Genomic DNA, 21,139 nt, shown 5'->3' with positions numbered 1-21,139 from the left:
GATATGCAAATATCTGACAATACAATAGAAATTTTCATCGTATGATTCGTCTATTGACCATGTCTCATTGTTAGTGACATTATCTCCCAAAGGGATATCAGTGGATATAAGAGGAGTTTCACTATTTGGTCCGCTCGGTCGGGGATCCCCGCCCTATCGACCTTCGTCGTTCTTTTTTGTAATCTCATAGCTCATTTTATTGCTTCCGCCCGGTCGTCTAAGCGTTCCTCTACTTTGTGATGAGCATCTGATGTTTTTACCATTGCTCTTGGTTGTACGAACATTCTACTTGAACAAGCCACTTATCGATCGGACACTTTATGCCCGATTGGCAACTATCGCAGACCTCCGCTCGGTCCACCTTTGGTGAGCCTGTTGGTTTCCTGCCGTTAATCGTCTTGATTTTAATCTCCACGTCGGCCTTGACTTTGATCTCTCACGCCATCTGCTACCTCCGTCCTTGACTTGCACTTGATGGACCTCTTATCATCGCATCTTAATCGATTTACATAGTTCAATTATGTTAATATTAATTATTATTACTATTAGAATCATGGTTATTATTTACAGTGACAATTATATGTTCATGATCAAGATATACCGATCAATGCTATTATACACTGTATATCTAAAAATGATAGTATCATGTCAATAATGGCATATATCATTAGCATGTTGGCATGGTAAAGTGTTGTATTGCTCGAATTCAAAGAAATTCATTGTCTCAAAACAACAAACAATGAGGCTAAACACAACTCAACGATATCCCTGTGCAACTATACTTACACATGCTCTACAAAACCAACTACTAGGTTAAATGTAATGTCGTAATGATATAAAATTTGATTGTTGTTGTTATAAATCATAATTCTATGAATCCTAATCAATCACAGCTACAAATAAGGCTATTATTCATGCCACGTAATATTATAAATAACATTTTAATTAATTTTATAGAGTATTAATGTATCCCAAGAAACTAGGACAACTCTTTTCTTCATGTCCCTTCCTCTAATTTACATAATTAATCTCATCTCTTTGCTAGGGGTCTAATCAAGAAACAAATAAAGGTATTTATAAACATTGTTAATTTCTCCATTACAATATCCTAAAGGATCCCAAATTCCACAGTAACAAAAATTTTCCCATTGGAAGCATGTTTCAACAAGTAGTGCTAAACCTACTTTTCTATTTTAGTTATCGGATAGTTGACGATAGTTTTTATATAAAAATCTTGCTTTAACCAGATAGTTACAAAAGTAACCAATTTTTTCCCCCCTTTTCAATGAAGTTCCAACTCAAGGGAAATCTCTCCCATGAATGAACATGTTTCCTTTCTGACGCTAGATTTTCATTTCTAATTTTGCAGTTATTTAGGTTACCTCAATAAATTGGCATACACAACAAAAATAATCTTTGCTCAGGTATCGTCAAAGCGTTGAGATGGCCGAGTTGGTCTAAGGCGCCAGATTAAGGTTCTGGTCCGAAAGGGCGTGGGTTCAAATCCCACTCTCAACAGATATCTCTTTTTATTTTTTATTTCTTTAAAAAATAAAAAATCAAATCAAAAGCTTGTTCTCAGCTCACCGATCTGGTCATGGGCAGCGCGGCGCATTCGTTCTGACATGGAACAGGATGATAGCTGGGTTTCCATCCAGATAAGGGAAAGGAAGCCTGGATCTCATGGAGAAGTCGAGAGTTTTTGTTTTTTAGTCCCAATGTATTCATGTCTTCATGAAAAAAATCTCTTTCATCTCTTAATCAATTTGATAGTCAACTATAAATTAATCTCATGATTTATTTTGGGGCGTACAATTGCCAAGCTTCCTTCTAAATCTCTGACCATTCTCATCTTTGGGGTCAAGTGTCACTACGATCTAACTTCAGTCTGTAATTTGGAACTTTCTTTGCCATGTTTGATGCCAACCGAATATATTAAAGGCTTTGCTATGTTTGATGGATACTTGAATGATGAATCTTATACCACAAGGTATGGTTCCTATTATGAAATCATTTTTTATATACACGTCTTAAACTGAAATGAATGATGAGACATTTCGATAACAATTGCTTTTGACAATCAGACATTTATGATCCAACTCTTCCTTTTATTGTTCACTTAGATTCTCGACAATGTTGAGTAGTTTGAAGAGAGGAAGATAAGGACATGTGTGAAGAGAGGAAGCTAATGTTTTCAACATCATTAAATTATCACCATTGACTCCCCTTTCAATATTAACTATTAAATAATTCTAAGTAACTTCATTTATTCCACCATATGTCTATATCTATATTTATTTTCCTTATGTTCGTGGAATCGATACTATAGAGGTCATCTATATTTTTTCTTAAATCTTTGACTTATCCTCCTAGTTAATTAAAAGACGACAGATTTATTACAATGAGATATTGATCAATTCTCGACGGACACATACTTTTAAAAAAAAAATTCTTCGACTTCTAAGTAACTAATTACTTAGATGATCAGCTAATAATTTATCTCTAAGTAACTAATTACTTAGATGATCAACTAATAATTTATTTCTTTTTATATAATTTGGATAGAGACTAAGGCCATGAGATGAACATAATCACCTCAAATTTAAATCTTTGACTTGACAATATTTGTTTTTCTCTAAGTCACCGTTGATTGTCCATTACAGTCTTATAATTCATAGACAGTCAACCAAGCATAATTATTTTCTGCAGATTAGTAAGGTTAATTTTTTAAAAAAGTAACTCTCCTGCAATGATTTTATAACGTATAACCAATAACCCGGGGCCCATTCGATTCCCAAAATATAAAAGAGAAGGAATAGAATATTAAAATTAATTGATGGCAACGTACAGCAGTCAGAAAAAAAAAAAGATACATGAAGAAAAGAGGAATATTTTCATTTATATGGGCTGATTTGAACACATTACGAGGGCAAATGGTGGCCTCATATTCAACATAATCTACATTTCTATTTGGCTAAAAACTTTGAAACAAAATCCTTGGGAGCATTGACTATGCTATCTATGGTATCGAAACCAGCAGCTCGCGGAAAAATCGCACTGATGAGGGAGGCTGTCGAAATCTGAAGTGTCTTGCATTCAGCTATTTGTGCTATCATGCCACTGCTATATTAAATTGAGTACTGATATATTTTGTCTATCAAACTTTCATGTCCTTATCAGTGAAGAAAAACATTTCATCTTGCACCGCCTATTAATCCTCCTCATCAGCCAGTAACTTAAAGGAGAAAGGCTTGAATTTGTAGCCATCGCCATGGTAGAACTTGCCCATGAACTCAACCCAATGAAGACGCAAAGCATGAAGGAGCGCACTGAGGGTTTCCATCATCAGCAAAACGAATGCTGTTGCAAAAGCGAAGACAACAAGACCTGTTATCCGGATGACTATGCTATCGTACCTGTACAAATGGTAGTTAAATGTCATATAATCACATTGGAAAATTCTGGCCACATTTTGCAGCAGCATTGTTGAAATTGTAGAATAAATATAGATCAGTATATGTGGTGTAAGGGACTACTGAAGCAACCCATGCTGAAACTTGATTGGATAAATTTAGTTTGCCATTGAAAGAGTTGGAACAAGCGACAGACTAAATTATTCAAGTTTGTTCACTTACCCCCAAGCAAGGAGTAATAGTTTCTCATAGAAAACAGTCGACAACTCTGAGTGTGCTAAGCTGAATGCCAATATAAACAAGTGAACTCAGTAAAACAACAATTGGCTTAGATTGGTAGAACTTAAACACTATCTAATGTGACACTTACCTAAGGGCCCAAAGGCGGAGGTAGGATGCTGTGTTGGAGACTGCACCTAGGACAAACTCAATAGAATGTATCATTTGATGAACAAATACCTCGCTGAAATTGAAATCTTCATGATGCTGATGCCTTGCTGAATCTGGTTCATGATCAACATCCATTTCAGATGTTCCAAGAATGCCATAGGTCCGTCCTTGGAATCGCTATTCAAGGACATCACACACACACAGTAAATATCATCTAAATATTATAGATATTGCTAAGTCTCAAAACTGATAAGATATGTAAACATAAAGTATCAAGTAAAATAGAAACAGCACTGGACTGCAATTTCTTGAAAAGCAAATATAGATTCAACAAGCTTGCTACAGACATGCTCCATAATAAACAAAACTAAAAAAGTTACTAGTAAGCTCAATGTGAAAGTAAATTCAATAAACCGAATAGTAGATTTATTCAAATAAACATATTATAGAAGAAAAACAAAAGAATCAAGTCATGGAGTGTAGAATTCACAATGAGTTTTCTTGAGCATCCGAAACTACTTTTCTCGGAGATCATCCATGAATAGTCACAGTGAACTTAAGTTTAAAATTCTACCTCTGTCTGTTGTCTCTTCAAGATAAATGGTTTTGGAAAAAGCATCCAAGGAACTGCCACTATGGCCAGAATCAATAATAATATCTGCATACAGAATCAAGCAAACTTCAATTATGACCAGAACCAATAATAATATCTGCATACAGAATCAAACAAACTTCAATTATGGCCAGAACCAATAATAATATCTGCATATAGAATCAAGCAAACTTCTGTTGTGGAGCACATAGAAAACACGTCCATCTCTCTGTAAAGAAGATGAATGCAAAGAGTGACCTGCAATTCTTTCTGGCCCCAAAACAATTGATTCTCTCCAAGATTGCCAAATGGTTCAAGGAACATATAAATCATTACATGATACAAATCAGCTTGAGATCCTGTGCACCATTTGATGACAATAAGAAGTGCAAGATAACCAAAGAGACTGTTGAGAAATATCATCTGCGGAATAAACTGATACCTGAAAAGTGAGTAAAGGAATTCATATTTCAGAACCTTGGTTGAAGAGTAGATAGACAATATTCAAGCATAATTATGACATACTGTATATCGAGGGGGTTTGCATGAAATTTGGCGTCGAAGTAACTCAATATGATTCCTAAGTTCATCTGAGATACACCTAGCAATATTGACATCTTCATTTTGAGTGAGTTCAAAAAAGGCAATTCAGAGCGACTCCCACGCCATTTAGGATCCACCCCAAATGGGTATGGATCTCGGTACTTAATAAGGCCAACAGTATGCACATCACTGAAACAATAGTTAAGAAAAAAAAAGAAGAAAAATCAGACATATAAAGAAAAAAAGTTGCATAAATATGGAGAAATCAGGAAAATTATTTTTTGAAGGCATGAGATCTAAGAGTTAGAGAAAAAGCCCAATCCTCTGTGAGCCACGAGTATTCTACAACAACAGAGTTGCTATACTACATAGGATTTTGAAATTTGAGCCAAGGATGTGTCAACCATCAATATAGTTGGCAATGAATGAACTATGTTGGTATTAAATGAATCAGTTAATATTGACTCTTACCATAATTTGTGGAAGTTTCAGTAGCTATATAAACTAACTTACAAATGAATTTAACAATGGGCGGCATTGTATGCATGTTGTAACACAGAAAACATAGAAATAAGTCTAGGATAATCCAGCAAGCTATTGTGGACAGTATCTTATACAATCTTTTTTTGAATGATGTATAATTTTGAAACCTAATAATGAACTTAAGTCAGAGCCGCGTGGCTCTCAACTATGCCATTGAAATTCAGGAAGTATGCTCCAAATCCTCTTTGCACGCTCAACCTCTTCAATCAAGAGGTAATTTTCAGTGGCATATGGTTCTAGGCATGTTTCAACTCTTAGATTATTATTATTATTATTATTATTATCATCATCATCATCATCATCATCCTCATCATCATGGAACAAAGAGAAGCTGCTAAGAGTCAAACATTAGAATAAAATCTAGCATATGCAATGGTACCCAAATTTTAAACCCTTGTTTCAAGCCAGAGTTTTCGTCCCTAGTCAAAACGAAATTGTTGTGTGTCATCACAGCCGCGCCAACAAAGGGTGTCAATCGCTCCAATGAGGAGGGGAAAGAAGAAGAATACGAGGAATTTGTCTAGAGGAGGTGTTGCCAACGCTGGAGAAACCTGAGCTGCAATACACCTTAGATCTCCCTCGTGAACCAACATTGTAAAAGGAGAAAGCTTAACTAGGGTTTCAATGTAGAGGAGGAGATTTGGCACAACTTTCTGCGATGAGCGATGGACGAATTGGAGCTTATCGCAGCAAATGATTCAGAGCTTCTCAAGGGAGATGCTGCTAAAGGAATGAAATGACTCCAAAGGATTGAGTGATTCAAAGGCTCAGAGTTTCTTATGGAAGATGTTGATCCAGGATTGAGTGATTTGGAGGCTTGGAGCTTTTCACAATGAAGGCAACCACTAAGTTTCTCTCATGTAGTGGGGACTTTGGAGCTTCTTGTATGCTGGTCAGCAGACAGAATGAAAATTTTTGCCCATGTCGACCGGCATAGCTCATGATTTTAATCACGGATGGTACATGCATGCATTAAATTTCTAGTGGCATCTCAGTGACTACTTTCATACTAGGACAAACAATAGTAATAGAAGGATAGCATTCTTAAAGAAATGAAGGGGCAAATAGTGTGCCAAACATCTAAGAGTTGCAAAATTGGATGCAACTGCAATTTGTTCTGAGGAATCACAAGTCATTGGATTAGATCATCATGAATCAAGCCATTAAGGTGCCAAGATATTCTGTTAGTTCATTCAAGATAAATAAGGGGAAAACCCCAAGTAATTGCCTTTTTATAAAAACCAAAGACCTTATTTTGGAAATTTCCTATCAACCCCATAAACCATTCCAATTTTTAATCCTTAAACAATGTTGACCAACACATTATTGTATAAAAGTCATGTAGAGTGTCTTCGTCAAACTGTTGCTCTGGGGATGTTTAGGAACATGAGGTATTTGGAAGTAGGAGACTCATATAAGTGTTCAAGCAGAAAAGGACCTAAACGGTGCATTTGCCCAAGAAATAAAGATCTGGACCACGTAGACCTTACAGATATGATGTTCTTCTAAGTGCAGAATTTCAAATCCGGACACATTAAAACTAGACTTGCACAGGGTCTAACAGGATTTGATTCAGAAGATTTTCCTTTGCCTATAGTAGAAAGCATAAGATTCTAGCTTGGGATGTGTAAAGCAAAGAAATAGTATCATAATTACCATCTCCAAGCAAATATATTAACAAATACTTGTAAAACTTAACAATATGCATCTGTCTTATATTAACTACAGTGTTCTAATAATGTGCAAAAAAACATAAAATCCACTGAACCAAATGGCTACTATGCAGTGACAAGCTAAGGCTATTTGTGCATCATCAGATAATAGTATGCACAGTTGAATGGTTTATCCTTTACCTGCAATCAGCATTACGGCATTTGTATGCAGATTCACCAAAGATATAGAAGGGAACAGAGAAGAACTCATTGTATAATAGTCCACAATAAATTGAAAATAAGGCCATCAACAGTAGTACATAGCGCCCTCCATATGCCATCTCCATAAAGCTGCCAAGTTTCTGGGAAGCAGTTGATATGCGCAGTCAAAAAAAATATTTTAGATCATCATGACAGTTACAACAGAAAAATTGACCAAACCAGTGGGTCATAAAATCATCAAAAACATAGTTTACCTGCTTTCTAAGTTAATAGATCATGCAAAATAAATAATTACAATTGACAAAAGAAGCTGAAAGGAATTATCAGGTCAAATGCTTTAGCTTACTATGGGAGTGTATCACACTGTATGAGAAAGGAAATAAGAATCTAAAATTTCCCAGATCCAGAATTTCTATTCTAGCGAATGCCACAATAAGAATTAATGTACTAAATGATCATTCACATATAATGTAAACTCCTATTATTAGCATAAACTTTCATAATGTGATATGCCCACCAATGAAGTTATTCTAAACGCCAAAAGAGATATAAAGAAACAACAGGGATGGGATTAAAATATGAGCTATAGTCAAATTGCATGTCAAATAATAAAGATTCGTACTAGTTCACCCCTATGGGTTGATAAGGATAGAGAGTGTGTGGAGGATGGAATTGCAATAAAATAAGACTTAGTTAAAAATACACAAACCTTGGGTATGAATCGAAAATGCCAATAGTGGTAATCAATATTATAACAGAGGGGACAGCCTAAGGAAAAAAATTCCAAATAATGTCCTCAATTAAGATAGTGATAAAAGAATGGGTGAAGAATCTTTGGTATGCTGCTCGCATAAGCTTAAAAAATCCATACCAATAGAGCTTAGATCATATCACAACGATTTGTTAGTCAACAAACTATATATACAACTGTGGAACTTCTTATTGGGTTTCTTTCCTAGCTGATGGATGATAAATGCCATGATACTTAAAAACTGGTATTTTATTGAACTGTGTAAACAAGTTTCGGTATTACCCAAATTTTTATAATACTCAAATCATGCACTATATTCTAGAAATACCCCTTCTCTTTCTCTATAGGTCCATCAACCAGTTTCGTCCGATATTGACTGTGGATTTAGAGAACTCCAAATCACTTCGAACCAAAATCAATGTACTCTTAGAAACCTCATTAACGTTTTATGTTCTCGGATCTAAATTTAATAGCATAAATTGAAAGCAATGAATTAAATTCAGCGCACATCTCCAAACTTTTACTCTACTAATGCAAAAATTCACTGCTCTCAATTTATGCTATCAAATTCAGATCCGAGGGCACAAATATATTACGGAGGTTTTTAGGAGTATATTGATTTTAGTTTGAAGTGCTTCGGAGTTCTCAAAGTCCATCAGCCAATTGATGGACTTATATCATTCAAAAATTCAAAAGTTAGATAATTTTTAAATCAAGGGAGTTCTAGGAAACCATTGGTGGTGTTGGTTAGTGAGTATCATTGTCCTAAGCCTTATAATGAACTTATGATAAATTTTATCAAGCTTTTGTAAGTTTAAAAATTCACTACTCTCGATTTACGGTATCAAATTTAGATTCGAGGGCATAAATACATTAAGGAAGTTTTCAGGAGTACATTGGTTTTGGTTTAAAGTGATTTGGAGTTCTCTAGGTGCATAAAGAGGGATATTTCGGGAATATGGTACGTGATTTGGGTATTATAAAAGTTGGGTACGTGATTTGGGTAATACTGAAACTTGCTTACATGGTTTTGTAAAATGCCGCTTAAAAATTGTTCTGCACTGTCCTTTTGAATCAGATGTCAAATCATTACTATGTAACCTAGAAATGTGCAAGTTTTTTTAAAAGGATACGAGTTGCAAGTTAGGTAAAAGTTTGCCAACATTTCTTAGGGAGAGAAAAGCTTGCATTTCTAACCCAATAAAACCATCAACCATCTACCATCTACCTACACTTGGGATTCCATGTTTTTATGAGGGCTAGAAACCAAAAATACTAACCCCCTGTTTACTTGGAAAGATGAAACTAAAAACTAAGGAAAGTTTTCCATGAGGAAAAGTTTCTGGCATTTATTTTGTGAAATAGAATGGACTACTCATCCTTTCCGTTGTTTACCTATTATAAAATAATGGACAGATGAATTTAATAATCCATATGTGGATCATTTTTTTTTATATTTTTTTTATTGCCCAAATCAAACGAAACAAACTTTCCTTCCTCTTCACATTTTTTTTTTGTTTTTCTCACACTCGCGACTACGGGGCCTTGCACAGCCATGGGGGGCCTGGTACGGCCATCGTAGGTGGCCCTGCACGAGTCGCCAATCCACACCTCGAAGTAAATAGAGCATAAATGATTCCCTTCATAGTGGTGCTTGAACAAGCACTAAAATGAGGTTCAAAAGCAGAAGTGGATGGTAGAAATACACTAGAGATGCTGGGGCAAGTAGAAATAGACTAGAGATGTTGACCACTGGCATGGATAGAAGAAAAAGAATTGACCTCGCAACTCAATAGTAAGGCATGATAGTGTTATTTGAATGTTGAATATATTAACGATATATTGAAAGTGAGTGCAAATCAAACAAAAAATATTTAACAATATTGGATGTTAGAGTAGGTTTGGATGGTAGAAGAGCCCAAAAATAAGAACTATACATCATAGGCTAAATAGTCGGTGTTCACAATTTGTCATTGTTGTTATTATTTTTCATTGAACATGTGCAGCACATGGAATAATGAGATTGAAGCTCAACAATAGGAAGACTACAAGAATGGATCCATCAGAAGCAAAGAACATAATGCAAATTCTATCTACCAATACTAAAAAAAATGCAATAATTTCTCAAAATTCTTAATGAAGCAGGCTCATAATCTAGATTTAAGATTTCTTAAACACGGGATGGAACAACTCGGAGCCAAACTGTATTAGATAATTAGGCCATCCTAATATGGCTCTAACCAATTACATCATAATAGAGACAGCTGAAATGTTCACCCATCCATTTATAAAAGTGCAAATTTATAGCATCTTATGATATGAAATAACAAAGGATTGCAAATTTAGTATGTTCTCATGCAGGATACATAGGACATGTAGGCACAAATTTCTATTCTATAGGGAATATAAGAAACTAACTTCCAAGGAAGAGTGAAGATGCATTACAAAAGATTCAAAAACAAAACATTTCACAAGGTAAATACCATGTCTGACTTCAGTGGCATTTAACTTGGAAACCCTTGACAAATTTGTAGTCAAGAACATACAAAGAAATTCTCAAAAAGTCAAAGGATGATAACAACCTGAGATCCTAGCTTTTTCTCATGCAGGATAAGAACCAGCGATCCCAACAGCAAGCATAAACCGTGGCCCCAGTCACCAAACATCACAGCAAATAAAAATGGAAAGGTAATGACTGAATAAACAGCAGGATTTGCTTCTTGGAATCTAGCAACACTGCGTATGAACAAGAAATATTATCATAAATATGAAATTACTGAAATGCAATTTCAAAAATTTATTAAGAAATATTCTTCAACTTATTAGTTAATTCTTGCGAAATCTCTTCACAGAGGACCAACAAGTTAATTATTTTCAAGCTTGTTTCCTTTTCATTGCCTGAGAAAGACTTTTAATAATTATAGAATCCATTCAAAACAATCTTCCATGATATTTCTTATTAGGTGATGGCACTATTTTGATCAAAAACTGACTTGAAATATACTCTTAGACATTGAAAGCTTTCAACAACTGGTAATGTTTCAAAAATGGCCATACTTGTTGCAGCCACACCAAAGTAAATAGCATCCTATTCAAATAGTTGTAGGAATTGAAATTTTATATGGACAAACTAACAGGCTAAATGATGATGAAGATATTCTAGCTCACTAAGTTTAGGAAGGAAACATAAATGATGTCTTAAAGACAGATGACATTCACTGACTGAAATTCATGCAATCATTGTCCATTCAACATGATTTGGTAAACCAAGTTATTTACCAATAGCCAAAATCAAGTTATTTACCCATATGCATCCACAATTTCCTGAAATGCATTTGTAAACCGATTTGTTCTGAAGTATGTTGGGGGAGATTCAGAAGAATCCATATCATGGAATATTATCCCCACTTGAGAATTGCTATGAATTGTTGCATGATGCAAAGCCTCCTTGATCTGTGGCATCAAAAGATCATTTAAAATAATTATAAACAATCACTATATTAACTATCCTGCCATGATATAAACACTTATATATACTATAATTTCACCTAAGACAATAATGCTATCGATTAATTTATCACCTGTGGTTTAGCAAATGTTGGGCACCATCCTTCTCCAACCAGGCACTTTTTTGTGACATCAAAGTTAAGCATATTCAATGTGTCATATACAGCTTTTTCTTTTTTTACCTAAAAATAGAATGAAATCAATAGTGCACATCTTGTCCATATGAATCACTATGCGTACATGTATTGCTGGAAAAAATTTCATCAATAAGACTGATATTCAAATCAAACTAGTAGAAGGATCAGATAGTAACTAGTTATACCATGATAGTCCAGTTCCAGAGTTGAGAACCAATTGAAGCCAACGCCTTATTTCTATGGCGCATTCCAGCATCTAATGTCACTTCTAATTCAGACAGGCGCAATGAAACCTAGATGAGCATAATGAAACACAATATCAAATTAGTTATTATAGATTTCTTATGGATCACAGCAATGATGTGAACTCCCCTGCTTCAACCACAAAGGCACAAACATAGTGACAAGTTCCCAAAAACCCAAACAGCTAAATGACTTACCTGCAGATACAAAAATGTTCTACAATATAGCAAAAATGGATGTCATAGTAAGTGTGATTGGCATCTATTATAAGACTACCAACCAACTAGAAAATCTAAGTTTTTGAGAGAAGGGCAGAATACAGGCATAAATAATTTAATTAAAACATCAACCAATATAACAATATAATACATTATTCTCCACTATTTTAAAATTCTTTCATAAATGCATGAATACTAAAAAAAATTATCTAACACTTGACTCTTCAAAATAACTTCACAACAACGTTAGTTTAAGAGAATGAGAAGATAGAAGGCTTAAAACTTACCACCATCTCAGAAGATTATGAAGTATCAGATAGATAATGCATAACCTAAAATTTCTTCAAGGAGAGGGATAAAAGGGAAAATTCATTTCAGAGAGTATTGATATGCCATGGTAGAGAGATCAAGCAGAAGATAATCATAATTAGTTCATAATTGTAGAATATCTGCTAACTCATATAATATTCTCAATAAACTTCAGAATAAAATCTTAATCACTGCAAGAGGTAATAACTGAATGTGAAAATTCTTGTGCACATACTGAAATCTAAATGATCAGTTAAAGAGTCTTAAGACACAATGGCATCACATGATGAACTGAGTAGGAAACAGCATACCTCATGAGCCAGTTGTTTCTGTTTGTTGTTCTCTTCTGGTACAGGATAGCAACTTGCCCCAAAAGCTTGACAGATTTTCAATATTTTGCTCTTAGCCTGCTCTCCAGAGAAGAAAACTACAAATACCGTCTTGTGTACCTACATAATATGAGCACAAATATACTTAATGTCATTAAAAAAAACATAAACATTGGTCAAGAGGCATGGGGAAAAGGAAATTGAGCTTAAGGTTATTAGTTTTCTTTGTCAGGAAATTTTAAAATGTTCTGAAATCCTTAAGAAAATAAATGGTATCAAGAATCAATATGGCTTATGTTAGAAAAAAAGTGAGGGAAGGATACTCTTACCTTTTCACCAGACACTGGATCCATGACCTGCTCCCCTGCAGGTGCTTGATTGAAGAACATATTACCCCGGGTGGCCCGGAAGAGCATCCTCTCAAATGTTAGCTCTTTTGACTGGCATATAATCCCACTGATGAATCTCAAGCCAGCCATATTTGAAGGCTCGGGCTGAATAGACTTTTAATGATATTCTTGTTTCAGTAACCAAATGACTAAACAACATACTTACTACAGTTAACAAGGAGAGGCAATAAAACCTGCTCAAGCAAAGATAACCCGTCCTCATCTTTCATAGAGTAGTTGTTTTCAACTAACTCAGTTTCTGCCATGACTGCATGATTTTGAGCTGAGCCAAGAAATCTACCTGCCTGGAATAAAACATAAGTGCAGATCCACTGAAGCAGCCTATCATAAATATGGAAATGCCTCAAAGAATGCATTTCCTTAGTGTCAATAAATGCAAGAAACAGTATAAGAGGAATTCCCTTTGTGTTCAAAGAATATAGTTGGCAACTTGAAAGCCCACAAGACTGCGTAGTTCTTTTTTTTTTTTTGAAGAGTTTTTTGCATGATCATAAGAAAGTCATCAAATGTGATTTCTCCTATTTGTACTGGGATACCTCATACTTCAATAAACCTGTATCACTAAGCCTAAAGCTTTTAGTAATTGGCTAATTGCATAACCAGAAGCAATTCCATATGAATTAACTTTGACCTAATTTGATATGGAAAGTTTTTTTTTTATCATACCAAGAGATCCAATAGCAAATATAACCAAAACGTGTTTTGTTATGTTTCATAAGATTTTATGGATCTAGAATCTATTTAATTGGAATAATTAGTGTGAATAGAAATATTTTTTTCTATTGTAACATGAAATTCACAACATCTTTGGTATACCACAACAGATATAGTATTCAATAAGATATAATTTGTGAGTTTGTTTGGCTGATTGGAATATGAGTAATTTGATGGTTGATTTACACATTAATGAAAGTGTAGTCGAGAAAATATTGAATTTTATATTGCTTTATATTTAAAATTAGATGATGTACATTTGAGTTACATTACAAATATATTGATATTTAACATAAAGTGAAGTACTTAGTTTTGTGTTATTGATACTAATATGTAAATAATAAGAAATAAAAAAATTCATTATTATTTTTATATTATAGGTTAGAGTGTTGACCTGTTAGGAAACATTAACAACACAAACAATAAGTAAATGTAGTAAAGATAAAATTTTTAGGTGGATCAAAATATTAACATTTGAGAACAATTAAGTGTATCCACAATGGATGATAAAATAAGAGAAAATAGGTTGAGATGATATAGATATATTCAAAGACATTGAATACATTGTTCACCAACAAGAGTTGAATCTAATGGAATGAAAGGTGTATGGAGTAGAGGAAACCAAAAATATTAGACAATGTAATAAAAATGATAAAAAAAGATTTTTAAGTAATTGAATACAGCTAATGATGACTCTTGACTAGAAACAATACAAAATACAAGTTGACGCCAGGATAAGTAGGGACGGAGACATGGCGCAGGGTGCGATGGCGGTAGGGAGTGAAAGAGAGGCGAATGGGAGGCAACAACACGGTCGCCTCCCCTCAATGTAAACACATACATTTCACCCCCTCGATATGAAATTTCTAGTTCCATCGCATAACCATATCGACTTATTTTTGTATGAATTTACATTTTATACATTCATATAAACAGCTTAGAAAGGATGATATTTGAAAATGGGAAATAAGATTATGTTCATATTGTTAGGTCAAAATTTCTCTATCCTAATGCCATACAAGTTATATATAGTCAAGTAACAGATAATTAAAGAATGTCTTCCTAAATTGGTCTTTCTTATAACTTTTCTTTCTAAACCATGCATGTATGTTAGGCTCAATGCTTTTATTATATTTCATACTCTCTCTCTTTTTGAATTTCGTATCAAATTTGTACTGTTTGAATCAGGAACGGTGATGGTCATACTGAGCAGTATAGGCAAAAATATCAAGCATCCTCAGCAAATATATTTTTTAGCACATTTTATAGTTTTCTCACGAGTTCAAATCCTAGAAACAGCCTCTTGCAAAAAGTAGGGTAAGGCTGCGTACAATGGATCCTTCCCCGGGACCCCGCATAGCGGGACCTTCGTGCACCGGGCTGCCCTTTTTTTTTATAGTTTTCTCATAGATTATAAATGTGAACAGTGGAAGATATAGATATACAATAAATTTTTCTCATGCTTAGGCTACCATCCAGATTTAGCCACCCAAATTCATGAATAAATACATCTAAAGATGTGCATTGTGCAAGGCTAGCTAAATCCACAAGTCAATATCATGGCCAAATAAATATAGGCTCTGGGAGGAAAAAATCAATAAGAATACTTGAATTTTCACAGACAAATTAGATATCACAGACAAATTTCAAGCACAAAATGAACATGTAGAACTTTGCAAATGGGTTTAGGAAAGAAAATAGTTAAACTCCAATTTCTATTTCATGAATCATCAGTAATAAATTAAGATATTCTTGTACCAAAATACATGAAAGTAACTAGAAAATTACCTTTAATAACACCAACTTAAATTCAAGGAGCTCGTTATATGTTTGTTGCAATTTCTCACTGTTTCTATTCATTTCTAGAAGTTCAACCTCATGTTCGCTCAATCTTATCTAAAACAAGAGAATATCGATGTTATTAGTAACATTATGATTATGAAAAACAAAAGATTACAAGACAATAAGTCTACTGAGAAAAGCAACATACCTCAAGTTGCTCCAAGTCAATCACTTCTTCTGAAGCAGAATCTGGATAAGTTGTAACGCCGGCCTTGCTTATCTGATCAGCAAAAAACCTTAATTTTCTTGACATCTCGCCGCACCTCTTTACCTTTCAGAGTAGAAGAAAATTAATATCAGAGAATATAATGATTGATCCAGATGCACAAAGGCACAACCTACTATAGCCTAAAGTAGTAAGAAATAGAAGCAACAGTATCAAAAACAATAATAAGATGGTAAATGAAGCAAATAACCATCAGATATTCAGCACAGCACAGAAAACATAGCTGTATCTCCTACAGTAGGACTGACAAAAGGAAATGAACTTGTTGATTTTGTCCAAGGAAATGGTAGGACAAAAGGAAGCGGCTATTAAATGTTTCCCTGGCACATAAACAGACCTCTTCCAGCCAAATTGGGTAGAAGCAATATTGTGCACAATTTTGAAAGGAAAATCTTGTCAAAATAGCAATTATTATTTTTTGAAAGCTATTAAATTAATCAATATTTAATAAATAATCAAATTTCAAATTAACTTTCCTGCCCTCTTTTCTTCCCTCCAATGGGATTACAAACTAGGAAAATCATTCCCTCCAATATTTTTTTCCTCAGCTCCTTTCAAATCCTAGTTATTTCCCTCCTTGTAGGAAACTGTCCTTTAGATTGCAAAATTCAAACTGATCATTTGGATGACACCGTTTAAGTTTCCCAATGTACCATTCTATTAAGAAAGATGAACAGATGCACAAGCCTTCAAGACAAGTAGAAATCACATAAATACTGTACACAATATTAAAGTGCATCAATCATTTGCACATTGTAATTGCATCTATCAATCACTGTATGGAGTTCTAATAGATGCAAAGTGTGAACTATCTGATGGATGCAAGGTGTGGACTATGTGAAACTTGCAACATGATGTCTGATAGAGTATTAAGGATTTAAGGTGCTGACAAAGTCACAACACAGCAGGCAGCAGGGTAATTAAGGTGCCTCTTTGGTTAGGTAGAGTATGATATGACACCAAAAGGAAAATAGATGTGTAATTGTCTTGAAACTAAATCATCCTATTTTAATATAATAGTTTAGTTACCTTTTAAATGTTGTTATTCCAGCAATGAACAGTGTTGTCAAAATTTTAATTTATAAAATGCAACAGTACTATATCATGACTTTAGCCCTACCAAACGTGAGTTTTTCAAATAAGGAAGAACAAAGGCCTTCCAGCCAAGTAACTAAGATAAATGAAGCAGAAAGCTGGAAAGTTGATAGAAATAACAAATAATGTCTAGATCAACTAAGAAAACCTTACTTAGAGTCTGTAGACTTCTATGGCCCAACACCTATTAACCTCTAAGAATTAGAATGTTGACTATGACAGGTTATTCTTCTGTTTAACCTTGTATTAAAGTTCAAAAAATCTTTCTATGTTCACCATTTCTGATCCTATTCTAACTCATTCCAACTGTGTAGGATTGAAACGAATGAGTGTGTTTTCAACGTGGGACTTTGTTTGCAACTTTGAAACCCCAACAAATTGTTCATCTGGATCAGTATGCCAAAAATGTCATATGCTTGTGTCCCTGACTCATCATGTGAATGACAGCAATAGGTCTCCAAGTGCTGACATTACATTCCTGCCAACTCGTAACTAAACCAAATGAATAGTCCAGAACTGTAGGTAACTGGTCAGCTAGTCCTAGGGCAAGCCAATGGCAGCAACTAACAACATTACCTTTATTTTAATATTTCAAACATAACATAATAGGAGATTGATTATATTCTTAACAAATTGGAAATAACATTTGTTTCATACTACCATCTTGATAAAAAATCTCATGTTATGAAAAATAATAATAATATACTGATTTGTTTAGATTGAACTCAAAGTTTCGTGCTATTATATCTTATTATTCATATTCAATAAGGTGAAGTCATAATTTTTCTTTTTTTCTAAATAAAAAATCATTGGTTCTAAACATGAGGGAATGCTAGATGTTTGGTAATTTTTCCTCTGATCAAGATGAACGATGTGATTGAAGTGGCTATTCCCACACATATTATGCACGCTATACTTTTACTTAGTATGATATCACTTGCAAGTCACCAACAGTTCAGTTCAACTCCTATGAAATTCAGGGTTACTAGTTAGATTAAAAGAAACCTAAAAGAAGTCTAATTAAGTATATACCTGATTAACAAATGTTCGCTGAAAAGGACTTTTCTCTTCATTTAACTGCACAGAAAAAAGAGGAATGTTAGTTGAATTATGCAAATAGAGGTTGCAACATTCAGGACTATCTATTAGCAAGATAATGTGAGAATTAGACAATGCTTCAAAATGTCACTAGATCCATAACTTATGTATGGTTGTTTGCAATGCTAAGACGATCCAATTGAGTAAAATGACCAGTGATGCTGATAGACACATCAACTATGGTTAATATGTATGACATAAGTAAAAAAAATGCAAAGTCTCAAGGAGTATGTTAAGCAGCATTTGCAATAAAAAAAAGTCACACCAGTACATATTTTGGCTTACAACTGTCAACACGACATAATATGAAACAGGAAAAATTACACCCTTTTGTAATAAGTGTCACCATCATAGCAAGTGAGAATGTGAGAGTAACCTAAAATGTTGATGTTTGTAAAAGTCAACAAATCAAGTTGAGGAGTTAACCTAAAATTATGAATGATTTGTCAAAAAGGATACCTTTCCCTACTCTGAATTGCATGGAAGATCAAGCTCGATGTCAATCTCTCATATATGAATCATTAGATTTTGATACTTAAAAATTTTTATTAATTCCGAATTTATTTTTAAATATTTGAAAAAAGGGTATGCTTTTAATTTTAAATTAATCTAATTGGTAATGGACATGAGTGATGAAGAGAAACTAGGTTTGACCACCAACTCACAAACAAATAAATGTATATGTGCATAAGTGTCAGTCATGTTAGAGAAGATGTGAGAGAAATGCTACTCAACTACGTTGATAGGGAGATAGCTTCTTATCAGATAAAAGTATATCGTCATACTATATGTTATCGCAGATCTGCAATGAAAACAGGAGTGGACATGGTTATATTGCTGATCGCTTCATGATCTTAAAATAGGAATTAGGAACTCTGCTCGTGAGTCTTCCATATTCTCAAGAACATAAAACTATCAGAAGTTGTAAAAGGTAAAAAGGAATAATCAAGTGAAAGCAAATGCTCCGTAAGTTAACAGCATCAAAATTTTAGAACAACAAAATACGAGACCCCAAACTGATCGCACTCGACTATTGAACAATCTCCGATATTTGCGTTTGCAATCTGGCAACTAATGATTCGTCGAGATTTAATTGCATGAGAATTGTTTTCCCTTTTCTAGTCGAGTTAGTCCTGTGGGGTATCTGTGGTGGAATTTGAAACATATAATATTCAGTACCAAACGCATCAGTGCAAGGAAGGAAAAAAGAAAATAAATTTCAAACGAAAAGTCCAGTCGAAACAATAAGATAAAAAAGGATAAAGGCAAATGCATCCAGCTAGATTCCGGGATCAGATCTGGAAGTTTAGGGCTGCTCACGTCTTTGAATTGGAGGAGGCCGATCTCGCCGAGGTAGGAGACGGCGAGTTGAGCGGATTCGACGGGCATGATGAGCTGAACGAGGCTCATGTCCTCGGATCGAAAGTGATCCATCGGCGCCAAATCGTCGAAGAATTTCATCGCAGCTCGAACCGATCGAATCTATGCAACCACAAGAAGGAATGCGGAGATCGAGCAAGCGCGCGTCAGATCTGGGACGATGGGTTCCGCTTCTGCTCTCGCCTCATGCGATTCGCAACCGCCATTTGTCGTGGAAGGTTCCGAGCGCGTTCGAAGCTCAAGGAGAGAGATGTGTTCCGAGTTTGGGAAAGAAATAAGAACCCAAAAACGCCCTTCATTATTGGAGAAATGGCGAACATATCGACACACAAATACCTGGAAGTCCGATAGCCCGAATCCGTTAAGCAAATTGGTCGCCGTTGACTTTGTGATCAAGAGAATACTCCTTTTAATTGGTTGTCGTTGAGTACATTTGAAAAATAAAGAATATATTTTCTTTTCAACTTTATTCACTTGAGTTGCATGCGTTTAATATCTCCTTATTTACTTCCCAAAATAAAGAATCTAAGTAAAACATTCTGTATTTTATAATTAAATACATGAAAGATCCTTATCAATTCAAAAACGGTTTAAATTCACTTTACAATGAACAATTAAGAAATAATTTTTTCTTTTAAAATATTTGTTTTAATTATCATATGACATTTAATTAAGGATAAATTATAAATTATATATATACCCCCCTCTAATTTATTGTTATTTTATCTACATTTAATGTTTTGAGGAGTAAATAAATTATTTGGTGGATTGAAGCGGATGTAATGAAAAAAAATACTAAATTATAAATGTGTTCATTTTTAATATACTTTTAAAAATAATTTATAAAAAAATTTGGGTAGATATATATGAAATCATAAATTTGAATTACAATAACAATCCAGTCTTATTTCACTAAGTGGGATCAGGTATATAAATCCTTTTAGGTCATTAAGATTTATCCTCTACTATATAATCATTTTATATTTAAATAATTTTTTTTTTATTTTATTATTGTTAATCAAATCTTTTTTTATCTTCTTTTTCTTCATTTGATGTGTGTGTATCATAGTTTCACGTCGTCTAACTGTAGCATTTATTAGTGATTGATCGTCTAAGTATATACTCATATAATCTTAAGCATGTTTCTTATAGTCTTCCCTCGATAAATACAACTCTCAAATACTCTTATTTCTTATTCTGTCCATACATCCACTTTAACATCCTCATTTTTGTAACTCTCATCTTCTACTTATATACTTGAGTCATAGTCCAACATTCAGTTCCATATAACATAACAGGTTTGACTATAGTTTTGTAAAAAAAAAATTTTAATTTTAGAGGTACTTTACAATCACATAAAACACTTGACGCTCTCCTACATTTTAATTATCTTGCTTGCATTCTATGTAAGACATCTCTTTCAAGCATCCATCATTTTATAAAAATGATTCTAACTATTTAAAACTCTCAGTTACAACAATTCGTTATCTCTTAACTTAACAATTATCTCATTACATCAAATATT

The 21,139-nt window shown here is 34.0% G+C and overlaps 1 protein-coding gene and 1 non-coding gene across 9 annotated transcripts; one reads left to right on the top strand and one right to left on the bottom strand.

Annotated features, from left to right (window-relative positions):
- Nucleotides 1-1,437: 1,437 nt before the first annotated feature.
- Nucleotides 1,438-1,518, top strand: TRNAL-AAG. The gene has a single exon. It is a non-coding gene; the product is annotated as a tRNA-Leu (tRNA).
- Nucleotides 1,519-2,802: 1,284 nt separating this feature from the next.
- Nucleotides 2,803-19,900, bottom strand: LOC121969233 (V-type proton ATPase subunit a1-like). 8 transcript variants are annotated; one of them, XM_042519199.1, is made up of 18 exons: nucleotides 19,555-19,899; nucleotides 18,169-18,213; nucleotides 15,964-16,086; nucleotides 15,762-15,869; nucleotides 13,433-13,543; nucleotides 13,179-13,352; nucleotides 12,832-12,969; nucleotides 11,936-12,043; nucleotides 11,688-11,795; nucleotides 11,411-11,559; nucleotides 10,689-10,842; nucleotides 7,335-7,495; nucleotides 4,921-5,127; nucleotides 4,654-4,837; nucleotides 4,378-4,461; nucleotides 3,784-3,980; nucleotides 3,636-3,695; nucleotides 2,803-3,416 (listed from the first exon to the last, which is right to left on the bottom strand). In XM_042519199.1, the coding sequence occupies exons 1-18, from the start codon at nucleotides 19,693-19,695 to the stop codon at nucleotides 3,212-3,214; spliced, it is 2,457 nt and encodes an 818-aa protein (XP_042375133.1). In that variant the 5' UTR covers nucleotides 19,696-19,899; the 3' UTR covers nucleotides 2,803-3,211. The 8 variants fall into 8 exon arrangements, 7 of the variants coding, with proteins under 7 accessions (XP_042375133.1, XP_042375134.1, XP_042375139.1 ...); XM_042519200.1 differs by having other exon boundaries at nucleotides 13,179-13,343; XM_042519201.1 differs by lacking the exons at nucleotides 2,803-3,416; nucleotides 3,636-3,695 and having other exon boundaries at nucleotides 3,795-3,980; nucleotides 4,554-4,837; nucleotides 19,555-19,900.
- Nucleotides 19,901-21,139: the final 1,239 nt, after the last annotated feature.

Source organism: Zingiber officinale, chromosome 4A (genome assembly GCF_018446385.1).
Source record: "Zingiber officinale cultivar Zhangliang chromosome 4A, Zo_v1.1, whole genome shotgun sequence".
In the NCBI taxonomy this organism is placed as follows: Eukaryota; Viridiplantae; Streptophyta; class Magnoliopsida; order Zingiberales; family Zingiberaceae; genus Zingiber; species Zingiber officinale.
This window is presented reverse-complemented; position numbering and strand designations above follow the sequence as displayed.